The sequence below is a fragment of the Monopterus albus genome, unplaced genomic scaffold (assembly GCF_001952655.1).
Source record: "Monopterus albus unplaced genomic scaffold, M_albus_1.0 scaffold29.1, whole genome shotgun sequence".
NCBI classification, from domain to species: domain Eukaryota; kingdom Metazoa; phylum Chordata; class Actinopteri; order Synbranchiformes; family Synbranchidae; genus Monopterus; species Monopterus albus.
The window spans coordinates 5,162,416-5,175,916 of record NW_018127909.1 but is presented as its reverse complement, the minus strand read 5'-3'; the positions used below and the strand labels follow the sequence as shown (position 1 = coordinate 5,175,916).

The 13,501-nt window shown below is 39.4% G+C and overlaps 2 protein-coding genes and 1 long non-coding RNA gene across 7 annotated transcripts; 1 reads left to right on the top strand and 2 right to left on the bottom strand.

Moving 5' to 3' along the window:
* Positions 1–534: 534 nt before the first annotated feature.
* r3hcc1l (R3H domain and coiled-coil containing 1-like) lies at positions 535–6,807 on the bottom strand. Of its 4 annotated transcripts, none has more exons than XM_020596323.1 (7): positions 6,715–6,807; positions 5,793–6,314; positions 5,427–5,629; positions 4,967–5,037; positions 4,653–4,748; positions 4,409–4,549; positions 535–3,409 (listed from the first exon to the last, which is right to left on the bottom strand). In XM_020596323.1, the coding sequence occupies exons 1-7, from the start codon at positions 6,781–6,783 to the stop codon at positions 3,357–3,359; spliced, it is 1,155 nt and encodes a 384-aa protein (XP_020451979.1). In that variant the 5' UTR covers positions 6,784–6,807; the 3' UTR covers positions 535–3,356. The 4 variants fall into 4 exon arrangements, with proteins under 4 accessions (XP_020451979.1, XP_020451980.1, XP_020451981.1 ...); XM_020596324.1 differs by lacking the exon at positions 6,715–6,807 and adding an exon at positions 6,439–6,574; XM_020596325.1 differs by lacking the exon at positions 6,715–6,807 and adding an exon at positions 6,468–6,574.
* Positions 6,808–6,840: 33 nt separating this feature from the next.
* Positions 6,841–8,398, top strand: LOC109957808 (uncharacterized). Of its 2 annotated transcripts, XR_002274595.1 has the most exons (4): positions 6,841–7,202; positions 7,423–7,514; positions 8,220–8,286; positions 8,360–8,398. It is a non-coding gene; the product is annotated as an uncharacterized LOC109957808 (long non-coding RNA). The 2 variants fall into 2 exon arrangements; XR_002274594.1 differs by having other exon boundaries at positions 8,220–8,362.
* A 1,485-nt stretch (positions 8,399–9,883) lies between these two features.
* golga7ba (golgin A7 family, member Ba) lies at positions 9,884–13,425 on the bottom strand. Its single transcript, XM_020595997.1, has 5 exons — positions 13,344–13,425; positions 12,287–12,412; positions 11,364–11,516; positions 11,181–11,282; positions 9,884–10,154 (listed from the first exon to the last, which is right to left on the bottom strand). Exons 1-5 carry the CDS (start codon positions 13,389–13,391, stop codon positions 10,071–10,073), a joined length of 513 nt encoding a protein of 170 aa, XP_020451653.1. The 5' UTR covers positions 13,392–13,425; the 3' UTR covers positions 9,884–10,070.
* Positions 13,426–13,501: the final 76 nt, after the last annotated feature.

Sequence of the window (13,501 nt, the reverse complement as noted above, 5' to 3'; positions counted from 1 at the left end):
ATTAGCACTCAGTCCTGTGTTTGCATTTAGCTAAAATGCCATGTTAATCTAATTGTATCACAAGTGGAGAAGATTCATAAAGTCAGAAAACTGAAACTGTAATGTCCATGATACAGCAATATTTACCTAAAGTTAGCTAACATTACTCAACATAAGCCAAACCAGACTTAGTAAGGGTGTAGCAAAAGCCCTAGGCGCATTCATTTGAGGAAAGGTGTGATTTAACAATTGGCCTTTTTGCTTGTTAGAATAGGACTGTGTCTGTTTTTCCTCTCTAGACATCCATAGTAGCCTAATGCTACTGGCCAGGGACTGCAGATGGAAATTAGCTGGTAGCTAAATCTGGTACAACACTCTGTTTGCTTAGGTTTTTTAACACCGTCCCTGACAATTAAATGCAATAATACTAACACTGCCAAGCCCCTACTGATTGCTCAGGTGGTAAATCTATTTCATGGTGTCATTTGCAGCAGTTTTAAATTTTAAAATGGGCGGAGGCTGAGGTAAGGTGTGTTTGCTGACAATGCCGGTGCTAGGACACACACCACCCTTCACCACCAAAGCCCTTTATTGTGGTGGGACGTTACAGTATTCCTTCATTTGCACAATGCCACACATTTCATTTGCTCCATGACATAACGCTGCTTATGTGCAGCACATACAGGACAGCGTTTGCACTTAGATTAAATACACAAACACGAACCACTACAGAGCAAGTTGTTCCAATGACTGTGTGTGAGGCACCCGGCAGGCTGCCCTGCGGTACATCACCTTCTAGTGAAGCCAAAGTAAAGCATGAGATTTGTGGGTAAGGCTCAGATCTCACACAATGATGGCAAAGAGGAGCTATAATACATAGTGAGGTCCACTTCTGTTCTAGCAGACTCACTATGACATGTGTCTTTATTTTACACTGGTTTAAAACTATAGGCAGTAAAAAGAAAAAGGGATTTAATGAATCAGAAAAAATGAATAATCTGAGCACTAGACAAATATAAAACATCAATCACAAGCTTAAATGATAAGAAAACAACAGAACATATTTGTTTAGGTCATGGAAGAGAGAATATTTTGGTGATTGGACATAAAAGAAAATGCAAAACTTATACAAGTATTGTTCTGTTACAGATTTACACCATCTCTCTCCAAACTCTAAACAGTGATATGTTTATAATTTAAATGAATAAGAGACCTGTATAGCAGTCAAATGACCATATAATATTCACTTAGACAAGTGGTAAGATAACTAAGCTATTTCCCTTTCTGCCTCTTTACTGTATATTTAAATCTCATCGCTTCAAGTTTCTGGGAAATTGCATGTAGTTATTACCAAATAATAGATCACAAGCACTGTTAACACACTATAACATACAGCTTAAGACTGTTACTGGTTTTAATCACATCTCCATTTAACAGTTTTCTCACAAACTGAAATTCTCAGCCCAGGCTTTTTCTTTTCCTTGTGCTCATAAAAACACATGAAACAAATACTGTCAGATGTATTTTCATAAACTTTAGAGATGTGTGAGTATGTGTGATGCACATTGCTGGATTAAAAACACCATAAAGTCATCACTCCTTGTGCTAAACCCACTGAAATTCCTGTATAAAAACATCTTTGGAAACAAGGAATCTGAGGAAAGAATGAATCAGAATTTGTCATACTGTGAACTACTGAATTAAAAAGTAATGGACACAAAAGTGAAAATGTAATGGAGCCTCTCCTAAGGCTGAAGCACCTTAATTAGCCCATTACGAGCCACATGGCACTGTGCCTCTCTCGCCCTCAGACAATGATTTTACACAACCTGAGCTCCTTACAGCAAAACTAGCCAGCACTGATTTGGATATTTAGTACTGACGGGACAGAATATCACATAATTAATCCCATTAAATTGTCAGCAGGCAACATAATGTCTTTAAATATTTAGGCACCCAGACATGTACTGTAAATCTTTTCCACAAATAGCAATCAGCAAAGCTAAGTTCAAAGTTGATTAAAAAAAAATTCACTAAGAGAACAAATGACAAGTTTGCAGCTCTTTCTGCTATCTGGGAGAAGAAGATTCAATTATTGGTTGAGAGGGTGAATGCAATGCAGTGCCACTGTGTGGTCGGCTGGGTGAAGCCTCAGGGTGCAGCTGCCTCCAGTTGTACAAAAACAAAGCTCCAGAGTCTGCAGTCTGAACATGCGAGTCTAAGGAAGGTAGCAGTGAATTAATGAAAGCTGACTCTGATTTGCAGAACTAAATTCAATGATAAGTTGCATTAAAAAAAACTTTGTCTTTCTCAAAAAAGAACCTTCATAAAGTCCAAAATCTCAACTTTCCAGGAATGAAAAAACAGCCTGTGAGAATGACCAAAATTGTTCTTATTTTAAGCAGTTTGAAAGAGTTGTGGTAAACCCAGTGTTGCACTATTTACTTAGACAATAGATGAAATACTGGAATGACAATATCACTACAACTGAAGTGGTTGAGATTGTGCCTTATGTTAATTCTCTTTACTTATTCAACAGGTTATTTCACTAAAATAAGACACTATGACAAATTAAAATGTATGCAGCTGAAATATAGTATCTCTTTAACAGCTCCATCTGTGACGGTGTAGCCTTTTAACTAGACCCCACACTACTGACTTGTCAGGATATAGTTTCAAATGTACTAGCATCAAATGTGATGAAAAGGGAAAAGTACACTTGTTAAAGAGCAAATGTAACTAAAATACAATTGGTAGAATAAATAGACATGGACAGAACATGTACCAAATACTGGTACATAAAGTAGGACCACTCCAAGGTGTGTCCCCCAAAACAAACCCAAATACATGTTCTTTAACTGCAAATGACTCAAAACATGAGGACAAAAATCAGTATGTCCACTAAAAACTTGGACAACATTATCATCACCATTACCACAAGACTCCTCTAACTGACCATGTGCACAGATGACCACGCAACACAAAGAGATAAAGAGAGGCTTTAACAAAGACAACAGCCATGATATTAGATCTCAACAGAAAATGTTTCTTTCAATGAAATAGTAACCCTTTACAAGTGATTAGACCCTGTGTTCACTATAGATTTGAAGGCAAGTCCAGGTGAAAGAAGGGTCCCTGGGCAAACAAAGCATGAAGATAATGGTGAGGAAACGGTGGTAGGCTGCACTCATCTGTAACACCGCAGGATAACAGACAGTGAGTGGTCAAATGTTCAGTAGCAGTCAGTGAAGGACTGTGGCAGGAAGAAAAAAGAACCGGTGGGAATCCCCTTCTGGGAAGTGTGGTAGCCAGTCAAGAAAAACAGAGCACAAGATGAACAACAAAAGTCTTTAAAAGACCTTGGGGTGTCTGTCCCATCACTTTCCCTCCCAAGCATCTTCCCTCTGTTTGGCTGCCAGGCGCTTTTGTTCTGAAAGATAAATCACAGAGAGTTCAACGTATCAATCAGTGAAAGCCCTTAAATAAACAGCACTTTGGTGATTTGTTGCTCTAAACTTATGTCACTGTCTTTGCCACGTGAAGGGAAAAACTGAGCCGGACTTAGGAGCCAGCTGTAAATTAATCTCTGGATGCGTACATACGTGGCATCCATTACAAGGACACAATGTTCAGCACAATGCACAGCCACACTGGCATTTTTTTTCTGCATGCTGTGATCCTAAATAAAGAGCACAACAAAATGTCTATGCTAAAAACAAAGGGGCTTTTTTTTAGCAGTCCTGTTTTCAGGACTGGCTGTTCAGTGGACAGCCATTTGTGGTTTTCTGTGCCTATGCACTTATGTTCCTTCTGTAAAGGCGAAATGCCAGCTTTATTGACTGTAACCCAGTTATGATGTGTGGAAGGAACTTCTCTTGGCAATAGGAAACTACACTTTGTATTTTAAACCTTTAATGTTAGGTTAAGGTTAAGGTTAGTGTGATAACAGTAAGGTCTAGACCTTACTTTGTAAAATGTCCTGAGATGACTTTTGTTGTGATTTGGCGCTATACAAATAAAATTTGATTTGATTTTCTTCTGAAAAGTGCAAAAAACAGCACCCTCTTGTGGTAGAAATACTATAATGCAAAAACTAGGACCTTCAGGATGGTGAAGTATTTTTATCAGTTATTAATTCAATTTAAGAAGTTTGACTGAGTACCCGTGTTCTTTCCTAGTGACCTCCTGCTTGACACAACATATATTATACCCATTATTTACTTCAGCTACAGCCCACCCAAGATGAGGATCTGCAGTATTTCTGTCTTCTCTAAACTCTAAACTATTAGTGGAGAGAGAGCATACAACCCCCCAGGTTATAACACAGACCAACCCTGGCTAGAGAAAGAACAGTATAGGTTCTGCTAATCACAGCACGGTTCAATGATTAAAAACCATTATAAGCTGAACATCTCTGTGTTTAACATACCTCTTGCCTCCTGGAGTTTCTTCCTCTCTGCCTCACGCTGCTCTTTAGTCAGGTTGCTCTTTACACCGAGGGCACCGATCACAAGCTTGCGAGCCAGTGCCGCACTTGTTTGAGGTCTCTCTTTAGCAGGCAGGAGGTAGTCTATGGATGGCAGGAGAAAGGAAATATGATGGATAAATTCTAGTCTTTAATTTGAAAGGCACAATAGACAAAGAAGAAGCACGACAGATGAATGCATTTGTACCTGAGCTGCTACGGGCTATAGCCTTTGTGGCGGAGGAGGATTTGGAGAGTGGTCGCAACTTCATTAGTGGATGTTTGGATCTTAAAGCTTCACGAGCTTAGAATGATCAAAAAGAAAGTGCACACGTCACTATGATATTTATTATTATTGGGATACAACTGCTGAATTTATAAAACTGTGTCAAAGCAGGGTTTTTGCAACAGTGGGCACTGATCCTCTTTACCAAAAGTTTTCCTCTCACATTTGCAGAGGATAATGTATTGTGAGATGCTCCCCCCTAAACCACCTTAAACGTGAATCACAGCTTCACTAACCTGCTATGGGGCTTGAGAAAAGGCCCAGGGCATGTGCGTCATCAATCCACTTAATGTCAAAGCCTCTCTGTCTGAAAACAAAGAAAGAAGTTGCACAAAAGCAGCTGTAAAGATAATGTTGCCAAAACTGAAGGAAGATAAATCAGACACATCAGGTCTTCCCAGACGTGTTTATCTCATTTATCATTATCTAAACCATGGATCCCACATTTACAGACTTCACTCGTTTTGGTTAAATCATTAGCTCACAGAGAAACCATTCATTAGGAAAATAAGAGTGTTTCATTCAGGATTCCAATATTGAGCTTAAAATACAGTAAGTACAAGAAGTAAAAATAAATACGCTACCCACTCAATTAAATGGAAAAGTATGTCCAAACATTTGACCGGTAGTGTATAAAAAAATAAATACATATAAAAATATCTTTAGGCTAGCAGTACTACACTGAATTATACGCACTGATAGCACTGAAATAGTTTGAGAAGGTCCTCTGTCTTAAACTCAGTAGGGAAGTCATAAATCTCCACAATATGAGAGAGTTCATCCTCTCTGAGGTCGATGTCGTCGTCGTCGTCATCATCATCATCATCTCGGTCCATGTTGTAGTAATCAAACCTGGGCTCCTGGACGGACTTCTTCTTCCTGCCTTCCTTCAAAGCCAGCTGGAGGGAAAAGAAGTGATATGATTGCAAGCAGAAAAAGATAAAGGTCATTAAGCCTGAATTGCAAATAACCTGGCAACTGAGTGTATATGAATATTGGGGAAGGTTTTCTAGTTACTTTGATATTATTTTTACATTGCCCTCATCTACACCAAGCTCTCACCTCTTCAAGAAGGTGAGGATCCAGACAATCTCCATCATCATTGAACAAGGTGTCCCAACTCTCCTCTTCCCCCTTTTCTTCCTGAGGCAATGTTGCTTTAAGCCGTGAGGTAACATCTGCCTCCACATCAGTCAACTCAGGCTGCCCATTAGCCAACACCTCTGCATCTTGCAGCTGCTCTTCCTTCACATCAGACTTGCAGTCACTGTTCTGTAAATCACCAGCAAGCCCTCCTCCATCAGGTGCTGTCTCGTCAGCTCCTCCAGCTTTGTCCTTTTTGTTCTTAGCATTCTTTCGTGCCTTGTCTGTGTACCGAGGCTTGGGTCTTGCTTTAACTTCTCCCTGAGTCTGAGATTTGTCTTTGGAGCCATGAAGTCGCTGTTTGGGAACATACAGAGCCTGACTCGGCCTCTTTGACTGAGTGGAAGATGTGGGTGTTGTATGAGTTGGAGCACAGTCTTCCTTTGGTTGTTCCAACTCCATTACTATATATGTTATAAAAACATCTAGGTCATAGAGGAACTGAAACAGAAGAGGAAACGCAATGTTGAGAAATACGTAATGTTAATAATAAACATCTGTCAACGTTTGCTTTAACAGATTTCCAAGTTAGTCTTGAATGCAGTTAATGACAATATTAACTCACGTTTATTTAAACGACGTGAAATAGCTTACATATTCAGGAGAACCGTCTAAAAATGACAACAGTAACACACACTACAGTGTAACTGTTAGCATTAATGACGTTAGCTACAGTGAGCTAACTGATTTAGGTAGCCAAACTGCCTCTATGCTTGTTTATTAGGACGCAAACATACATTTCAAATCGATTTAAATTAAAAGTGTCATTTCTTTTCATTATGGATATTTTAACCTGAACTATATAGGATATCGTTAACTAATCACTGGTTCTGCAGCTTACCCGTGTTATTTTTGTTTTGAAACAGGTTTTCGTCGCACTATGACGCAAGCAAAGAACAACGCATGGCATTCTGGGAGATGGTGTTCGTGTAATATGTTGGCGCTAAATCGGACTGTACAACTGTACCGCGTTTCTTTTAATATTGACGTTGCTTTTCTGCAGAATAATAGTTGTCTTTATAGATCAATGTTTCTACCCATAACTGAATTATTAACGTTAATGTGCTGTAGGCCGAATGTACTATTTCTGCGATATCAATGTAGTAGTAGCCAATATCTGCTTCCCGCAGATACAGGACGTCCACAGAAACACGGGTCAGCCATTGGTCAATTTCCTCATTATTCAGACGGTTGTGCACTGATTATCCGTGTTTCTACGTATTACACAAGCTGATTTCGTAAACATAAAGCATAACCTGTATAAGGTACAGAATCGTTGCGAAATTATACAATAAAGTGCACTCACATCGTTTCAACAAAGTCAGTCAGGTAAGAATAGACTTCATACATAGATGGATTAACAGCGGATGGAGCGTATAGTCCTCCAGACAATGTCTTCGTGAAGCAAATTAAATACTATAGAGCGTTTATAACATCTATGTATGCACATATCGTCGTCGCAAAAGTTTTCATTTGTCTGGACAATATTTATGTATCTAGAAATTATTTATTTTATAATGTTGGATCGATTTTCTGTCTGTGTTTTAAGACCTGCTGAGTTTGCACTAACACCTGCAGCCAGCTGAAGCAGAGCTAAGTATGAGACACGAACTCTGTGGCTGACGCAAACTACAAGGAAAGGTACTGAGTCGCTTTATTCCTCAGTGCAAACACACCTGTCTTCTTTCTTTTCTAATGTTTATCTGCTGTGTTCAGTGGTGGAAAGTAACTAAGTACATTTACTCAAGTACTGCATCTAAGTACAATTTTAAGCATCTGTACTTTACTTGAGTCTTTTCATTTTCAGCTACTTTATACTTTAATTTCACTACATTTCAGTCAAATGTGGTACCTTTTACTGCACTACATTTATTTGATTATTTTAGTTACTAGTTACTTTTCATAATCAAATTCATAATACAGCATACACTATAATCATAGGACTTTGTTGATTCCTGTAAATAATAAGCATATAAGATAGTTAAAATTAGCTTCACCTTAACCAGCTGCAACACTAAATGTGATGTGCACAACAGTGCATCAATAATTATAATCCAATAATATGATATACACTCATGTGTAATGTGCCATTCTGCATAATGTGTACTTTTACTTTTGGTCCTTTAAGTGTGTTCTGATGCAGATATTTTTGTGCTTTTACTGAAGTAACATTTTTATGCATGACCCTTACTTGGAGTATTTTTATACTGTGGTATTGCTACCTACATAAAGAATCTGAGTACTTCTTCCACCACTGGCTGTGTTGTCTTAATCTGATGTCTGCCTGTCCTTCTTTTCCTCTACCTTTTTCTTCTTCTCCACTGTTCTGTTCCTCCCTTCACACAGTGTTGGCTTCATTTTACGACGGCATCCACTCCTGTTATAAGTTTCACTGCAGTGCGCTCAGGACATGGTAGGATAAGGATAAGGATAATCACCTTTACTGGCCAAGTATGCTATACACAAGGAATTTGTTTCCACCACAGAACCGATGGCAGCCATCTGCGACGCCACCTCAACCGATGGCTCTAACCATCGGGGGCAACAGGGGGGTTCAGTGTCTTGCCAAAGGACACTTCGACACATGGACAGCCGGCACCGAGATTTGAACCTTCAACCTTCTGGTTGGGAGACGACTGCTCTGCCCACCTTAGATAAGTTGTCATAGAAGGAAAGGCATAGATGTTACAACATTAACAATGTTATTTTATGAACTGTTGCAGTGAACCTGCATGACCAATACAAGGATCCTGATACTGAAGCAGCTAAATGAAATGAAACATCCATCAGTATTTACACGTGTGGATTTCCCAGTGTGGCATGTCAAAATGTCTTATCTGAAAATGGCCTTTATTGCAAAATCTAATTCTACTTTTAATTAATTGTGTTCCAGGAAAGAAATTGCAGTAAATTTCTCATGGAGGTATGAAAATATGTTCATTCATTCATTATTTTAATAAACTGAGATAATGCTTTTTGATAAATCAGTGGTGAGCGTCAACTAGAACAGAAGTGTGGCAGGTGGAAAAACCAGAAAAATACAATAAAAGATGCTAAAAAGCAATGTTAAAGTGAGGGAAGCTACCATGTGAAATAATAACTCTGAATTCAACACATTACACGCAGTCATTGTTCAGTTTTTAATATAGAAGTTGTGATTAGTGCAGCTTTAATAATGGCTGCAGTTGCTGCTTTTGCTTCTGTGAAAAGTCAAAATGTACACCATAAAAAAAATCTATTCTGTTTCCAATATAATATTAAATAAAGATAAATCTGAGTAGCTGTGATGAAACCATATTTATTTGATACCAGTCATTTACGTTATTACCATGTGTATCAAACAACATGCAGAAAGAAATTTTTGTTATTGCACAAAACATCACAGACATTCACATTTGTGAGCCAGTTTTTGGCAGTTATTGTTCTTTGGAAGATTATTTAGTAATCAAGGAAGGTTTTTTTTTCTGAAGACTACGAGTAAAATTCAGGAAGACTTCTTTGGCCCCTCCTTTGTCTACTTACTATTGCATTTCATGCACAGTCTCTGCATAATCAAAATTTAGGAAGAGTTGGTCTCACTGAAACCAAGAGGTTACTACTTAGCTTTGTGCACCTGCTTGTGTACGTGTGTCTGACAAATGAAATACAGGCTTCATGTGAGAAATATGGAAGAACTGCTACATTATATACATGGACAGGCTGAATGGCATTCATCTGCTACCAGACAGCATGATTTACAGCAAAGATGAGTGAGGAGGTTTACAGGTTATCTGGGCTCTAGGAAAACTAGGTGAAACTTTGTGATGTCTTACATCCTTCTAACATTTGTTAGAGTGTGTAAACTACAGGTAACATGTTTAAAGTCATTGTCTGCTGTACCAGGGTTAATGATTATGAATTCAGCCCAGTCTCATGGCAGGTCTCTTGTAGGCAGGGTGCGGCTGTGGTTGATCTGGACCCCATTGTGTGGCTGAGGTATAAGGTCTTCACTTCAAAAACCAACAACAGTGCAGGTTTTATACATTCACTGTGAAAATGTTTAAACAAATTAAGCATGTGATGGCAGGTCAGGAGCACAAAAAAAGCTAATGAATCCTTTGTGAAGGCGTAGCTTAGGGGTGTATGGGCTAAGTGTTGGGAGGGGAGTGGTAGTTTTGCCCTGGATTCTCCTCCAGGTGATCAAGGGGAAGAGCCCGGTCATCGGGCAGTGCTGCCAGACACAGAGCTGCTGCCTGAGCTGGAGCCACTGGAGCCCCGATCTTCATAAATGCAAATCTCTATCTGTTGAAAGTAGTTAGGGTGAAAACATTTGCTGTGGAATATGCTGTTAAAAAACAGCAGTTTTACAGGATTTTACTGTATATCTAAAATACATGGAAATGTTATTAAAATTACAAAAAAATATACTGTGAAATTACATGCCAAAATTAAATAACAGGAAAATTCTGTAGCTGTGAATCACCATAAAATCCTTAGTTTTTAAAAAGTTAGTTTAACCATAATCTTGTAAATATTTACCATTAACTGTTTGACAATCTGAAAAAGGAGACATCCCAGCATGCACTGTGTTAGAGTTAAAGCTCTTCAATTACTCAGTTTGAAGAACCAAATCATGGTATGTATCTATAATACATATTAAATTAAGTCTAGGTTGATAGTTTTCATAACAATTAACAAAATATACAAACCATGATGAAGGTTAGAATTCGATGTCCTCCCCTGCACACGTTGTATTTGATATGAGATGATGAAATGTTGGTACATGACATGGAAGGTAGTTGACTGTGTGCATGTGCTATGTATGTATAGTTTTAAACACCACTGGGAAGGGCACTTGCAATTTAAAACAATGACAATAAAAGGCTTCTTATCTTATCTTCTTTTTTAATAAAGCAACTGGAAGCAGCCTCGCATGCTGCCTTTGGACTATTTTGGTACAACGTGGCTTCTACAGTTGCCATTTTATGTTGTTTGTGTCAAATGAAGAACTGACTCTTGTGAAATTACAATGAATACTCACTAACAATATGAGCTAAAATTAGCAGCACTGTATATTGTAAATATAACTGTCATTTTCTTTTTTTGCATTTTTTTAAATAAAGGAACATCCCTGAAATTTAAAAAATAGTAATAGGGGCTGCATTTAAAATATAGGAAACTAAAGTAAAAGGTTATTTTCTGTAATTTTATGGTAAATCTTTGGTACCCCAGCTGCCTGAATATTATCTTTTTAAAATTCTTTCTTTATGACAGTGTAAATACCTATGCTTTTGTGTATATGCACCCAGCGACTCTGACCAAGGATACGACACGCATTCCCCTTTCTATGGGATCTGTGATGAGCAGACCTCTGGGAGCGTAGATCTTCTCATTCTGCTCCTGAATGTACTTGGCAATCTTCTTTAACACCTATTGCACAGACATAACAAGGACAACGGGGAATGGCAAAGAATCCCTGGACCATTAAAATGCATCAAGTTTGAGTCTAACCTTCTCATAACGCGTCTCCATGCAGAGAAAGATAAGATAGGCTGTAGCGCAGGCCAGACACCCTTCCAGGTAGGACTGTCCTCCGATCTTTTCTGCCTCTGCGTAGTAGTTATTCAGCGTCTTCACAGTGTCCTCAAACAGTGTCCACTCAATCTGGGGACACACAGGACAGAGTCATGAATAGATGGACATTGCATAGCCTGCTGCCTAGAACACACCAGGGGTTATAAACCACATTACCAGTCCTGTTGCCGAGTTCATTAAGAAAAACAAGTGTAGTTAACATGGCTACCACCATTAGTAACTCTCTAAACAAAACATTAACTTTTTGTACAGTCATAAATAAAAAAGGTAACATGAAGATAAAGGTATAATTCACCAAATCAATGTGTGTTTTTTTTTTTGTCATATAAGACAACCATATCACCCAGAGCTTTGAACTGGGGCTGCATTTATATTCTCAATGAATTCATTATTTGTTTGGTCTGTAAACTGCCCAGTAATTGTTTTTTTTAAAGTCTATAAAACATTTTCTCTGAGCATCACTTCAAAACATTAAATATTCGGTTTATTATCACAGGAGAAGCTGTTTGGCATTTTATTCTGAAAAGTAGAATAAAAGAATAGTTATAGAAATGAATTATCTGCTTGACTAACCCTTTAAATGGATCTACTGTTTCTTCTTTCAACGTGGAGGTAACACTGCATTATAAACATTCAGGGAAAAAAGAGCTGTGTTGATGTTTTAATTATTATTTCTGTAATTAAGCATTTCATATCAATCACGGGAGTGCCTTAAAAGAAGGAACTGCAAAGCATTAATCTGAATACATGCATGGATATCTATTCAGACCAAAGAAAACATAACACAGGAGCATGTTCCACTGAAAATGCCCATAGTCTCAGGTTCCCCATCACCTCACCCTGCTCTCCAGCTCAGAAGGAAACTTGGTTTGAAACTTGCAGGTGGTTCCCTCACTGTAGTCTCTCTGGATGAAGATTTTGTTCGCAAGAGATGCACTGTGCCTCAACTCCTGCAGGTTGTGGAACTAGGGAGGTTTAAAAAAAAAAACACAGAGACAGACAGATAACAGATAATGAGGTCTGATGCCATTAGTCATCAGTGAGTCCCCAGAGCCAGCTACATCTCTATGTTTCTACATCTGTTTAGCTGTATTGTGTACAAACAGAGACGCAGACAAAGATGTGATCGATCACTCCGGGGCTCAGTGTCTGCACTCAGTCGTGCTTTGCGGACTGCTGGAGCAGAGCCCGGTATAGGTTTAGTTTGCAGAACACGGGGCAACATTTCACAACAGATCGATCAATGGGAACAAGATTAAGTAGAGTGATATACCAAATCTAGTTCAGATTTTACAACTCTTGCAATACCGAGTATTTGTGCTGTTAATCAGAGCACGGTGTGTGCACCGAAACCTTATGAACAACCATTATTTTGCTGGTATTTATAAAAGCACAGGTGCAGGCGAAAGCGGATGGTAAAGCAGCGAGGAAGGTCAGGGCTGCGTGGTTTCTGTCCATGGTGCTGAACGGTGTGTGTGTGTGTGTGTGTGTGTGGTCACTGGCCTGTCACCGGATTAACGGGGCGTCTCACCAGACAAAAACAGATCACCGAAATAGCTTAACATCGAGGGGAGGGCTGCGTGGAGACCCGCTGCTTCTGCCTTTTCACTGTTGTTGTTGTTTTCCTCTTTAAAATGTCAGAACACGCTTAGAAAGAGACAAACAAACGACCAACCCTCGGACGAAACTAGCACGATAATGCAGGGCAGTCATCAGTCCTGACTCAAGTGAGCCGACTGGACCCGTGAGCCACGTTGTACGCGTGCACGGGCGTAATGCCCTCGCTGACCATGTTAACTGCACCTGCGCCGGTTCTGTGCTAATGATAATGCAGTTGTTCTCAGTGCCTGGTCGACAACGGAGCAGAAAATGAACCAGATCATGTTCCAGCCTTACCTCTGTCGCCATGTTGCCATCCGTGGCCGTAGGGACGAATCCTTGCATGAGCTGCAGTCGCTTTAATGGGACACGGGGACGGAGGGGCGGGGTGGAAGGGTGGAGGGGCGGGGCTAGCGCAAGTACAGCGTTGAGGTCATGTTAATTCAACGCCTCCA

Bases quoted from the DNA above. Each gene is read 5' to 3' on its own strand.
- r3hcc1l (XM_020596323.1), bottom strand. From the start codon at position 6,783: ATGCCATGCGTTGTTCTTTGCTTGCGTCATAGTGCGACGAAAACCTGT. The intron at 5,630-5,792 runs GTGAGAGCTTGG...TTTTCCCTCCAG, and splicing joins ATCCTCACCTTCTTGAAGAG to CTGGCTTTGAAGGAAGGCAG. The intron at 5,038-5,426 runs GTGCGTATAATT...CTTTGTTTTCAG, and splicing joins AAACTATTTCAGTGCTATCA to ACAGAGAGGCTTTGACATTA.
- golga7ba (XM_020595997.1), bottom strand. From the start codon at position 13,391: ATGCAAGGATTCGTCCCTACGGCCACGGATGGCAACATGGCGACAGAG. The intron at 12,413-13,343 runs GTAAGGCTGGAA...AAACCTCCCTAG, and splicing joins ATGGCAACATGGCGACAGAG to TTCCACAACCTGCAGGAGTT. The intron at 11,283-11,363 runs GTTAGACTCAAA...TCTGTGCAATAG, and splicing joins TGGAGACGCGTTATGAGAAG to GTGTTAAAGAAGATTGCCAA.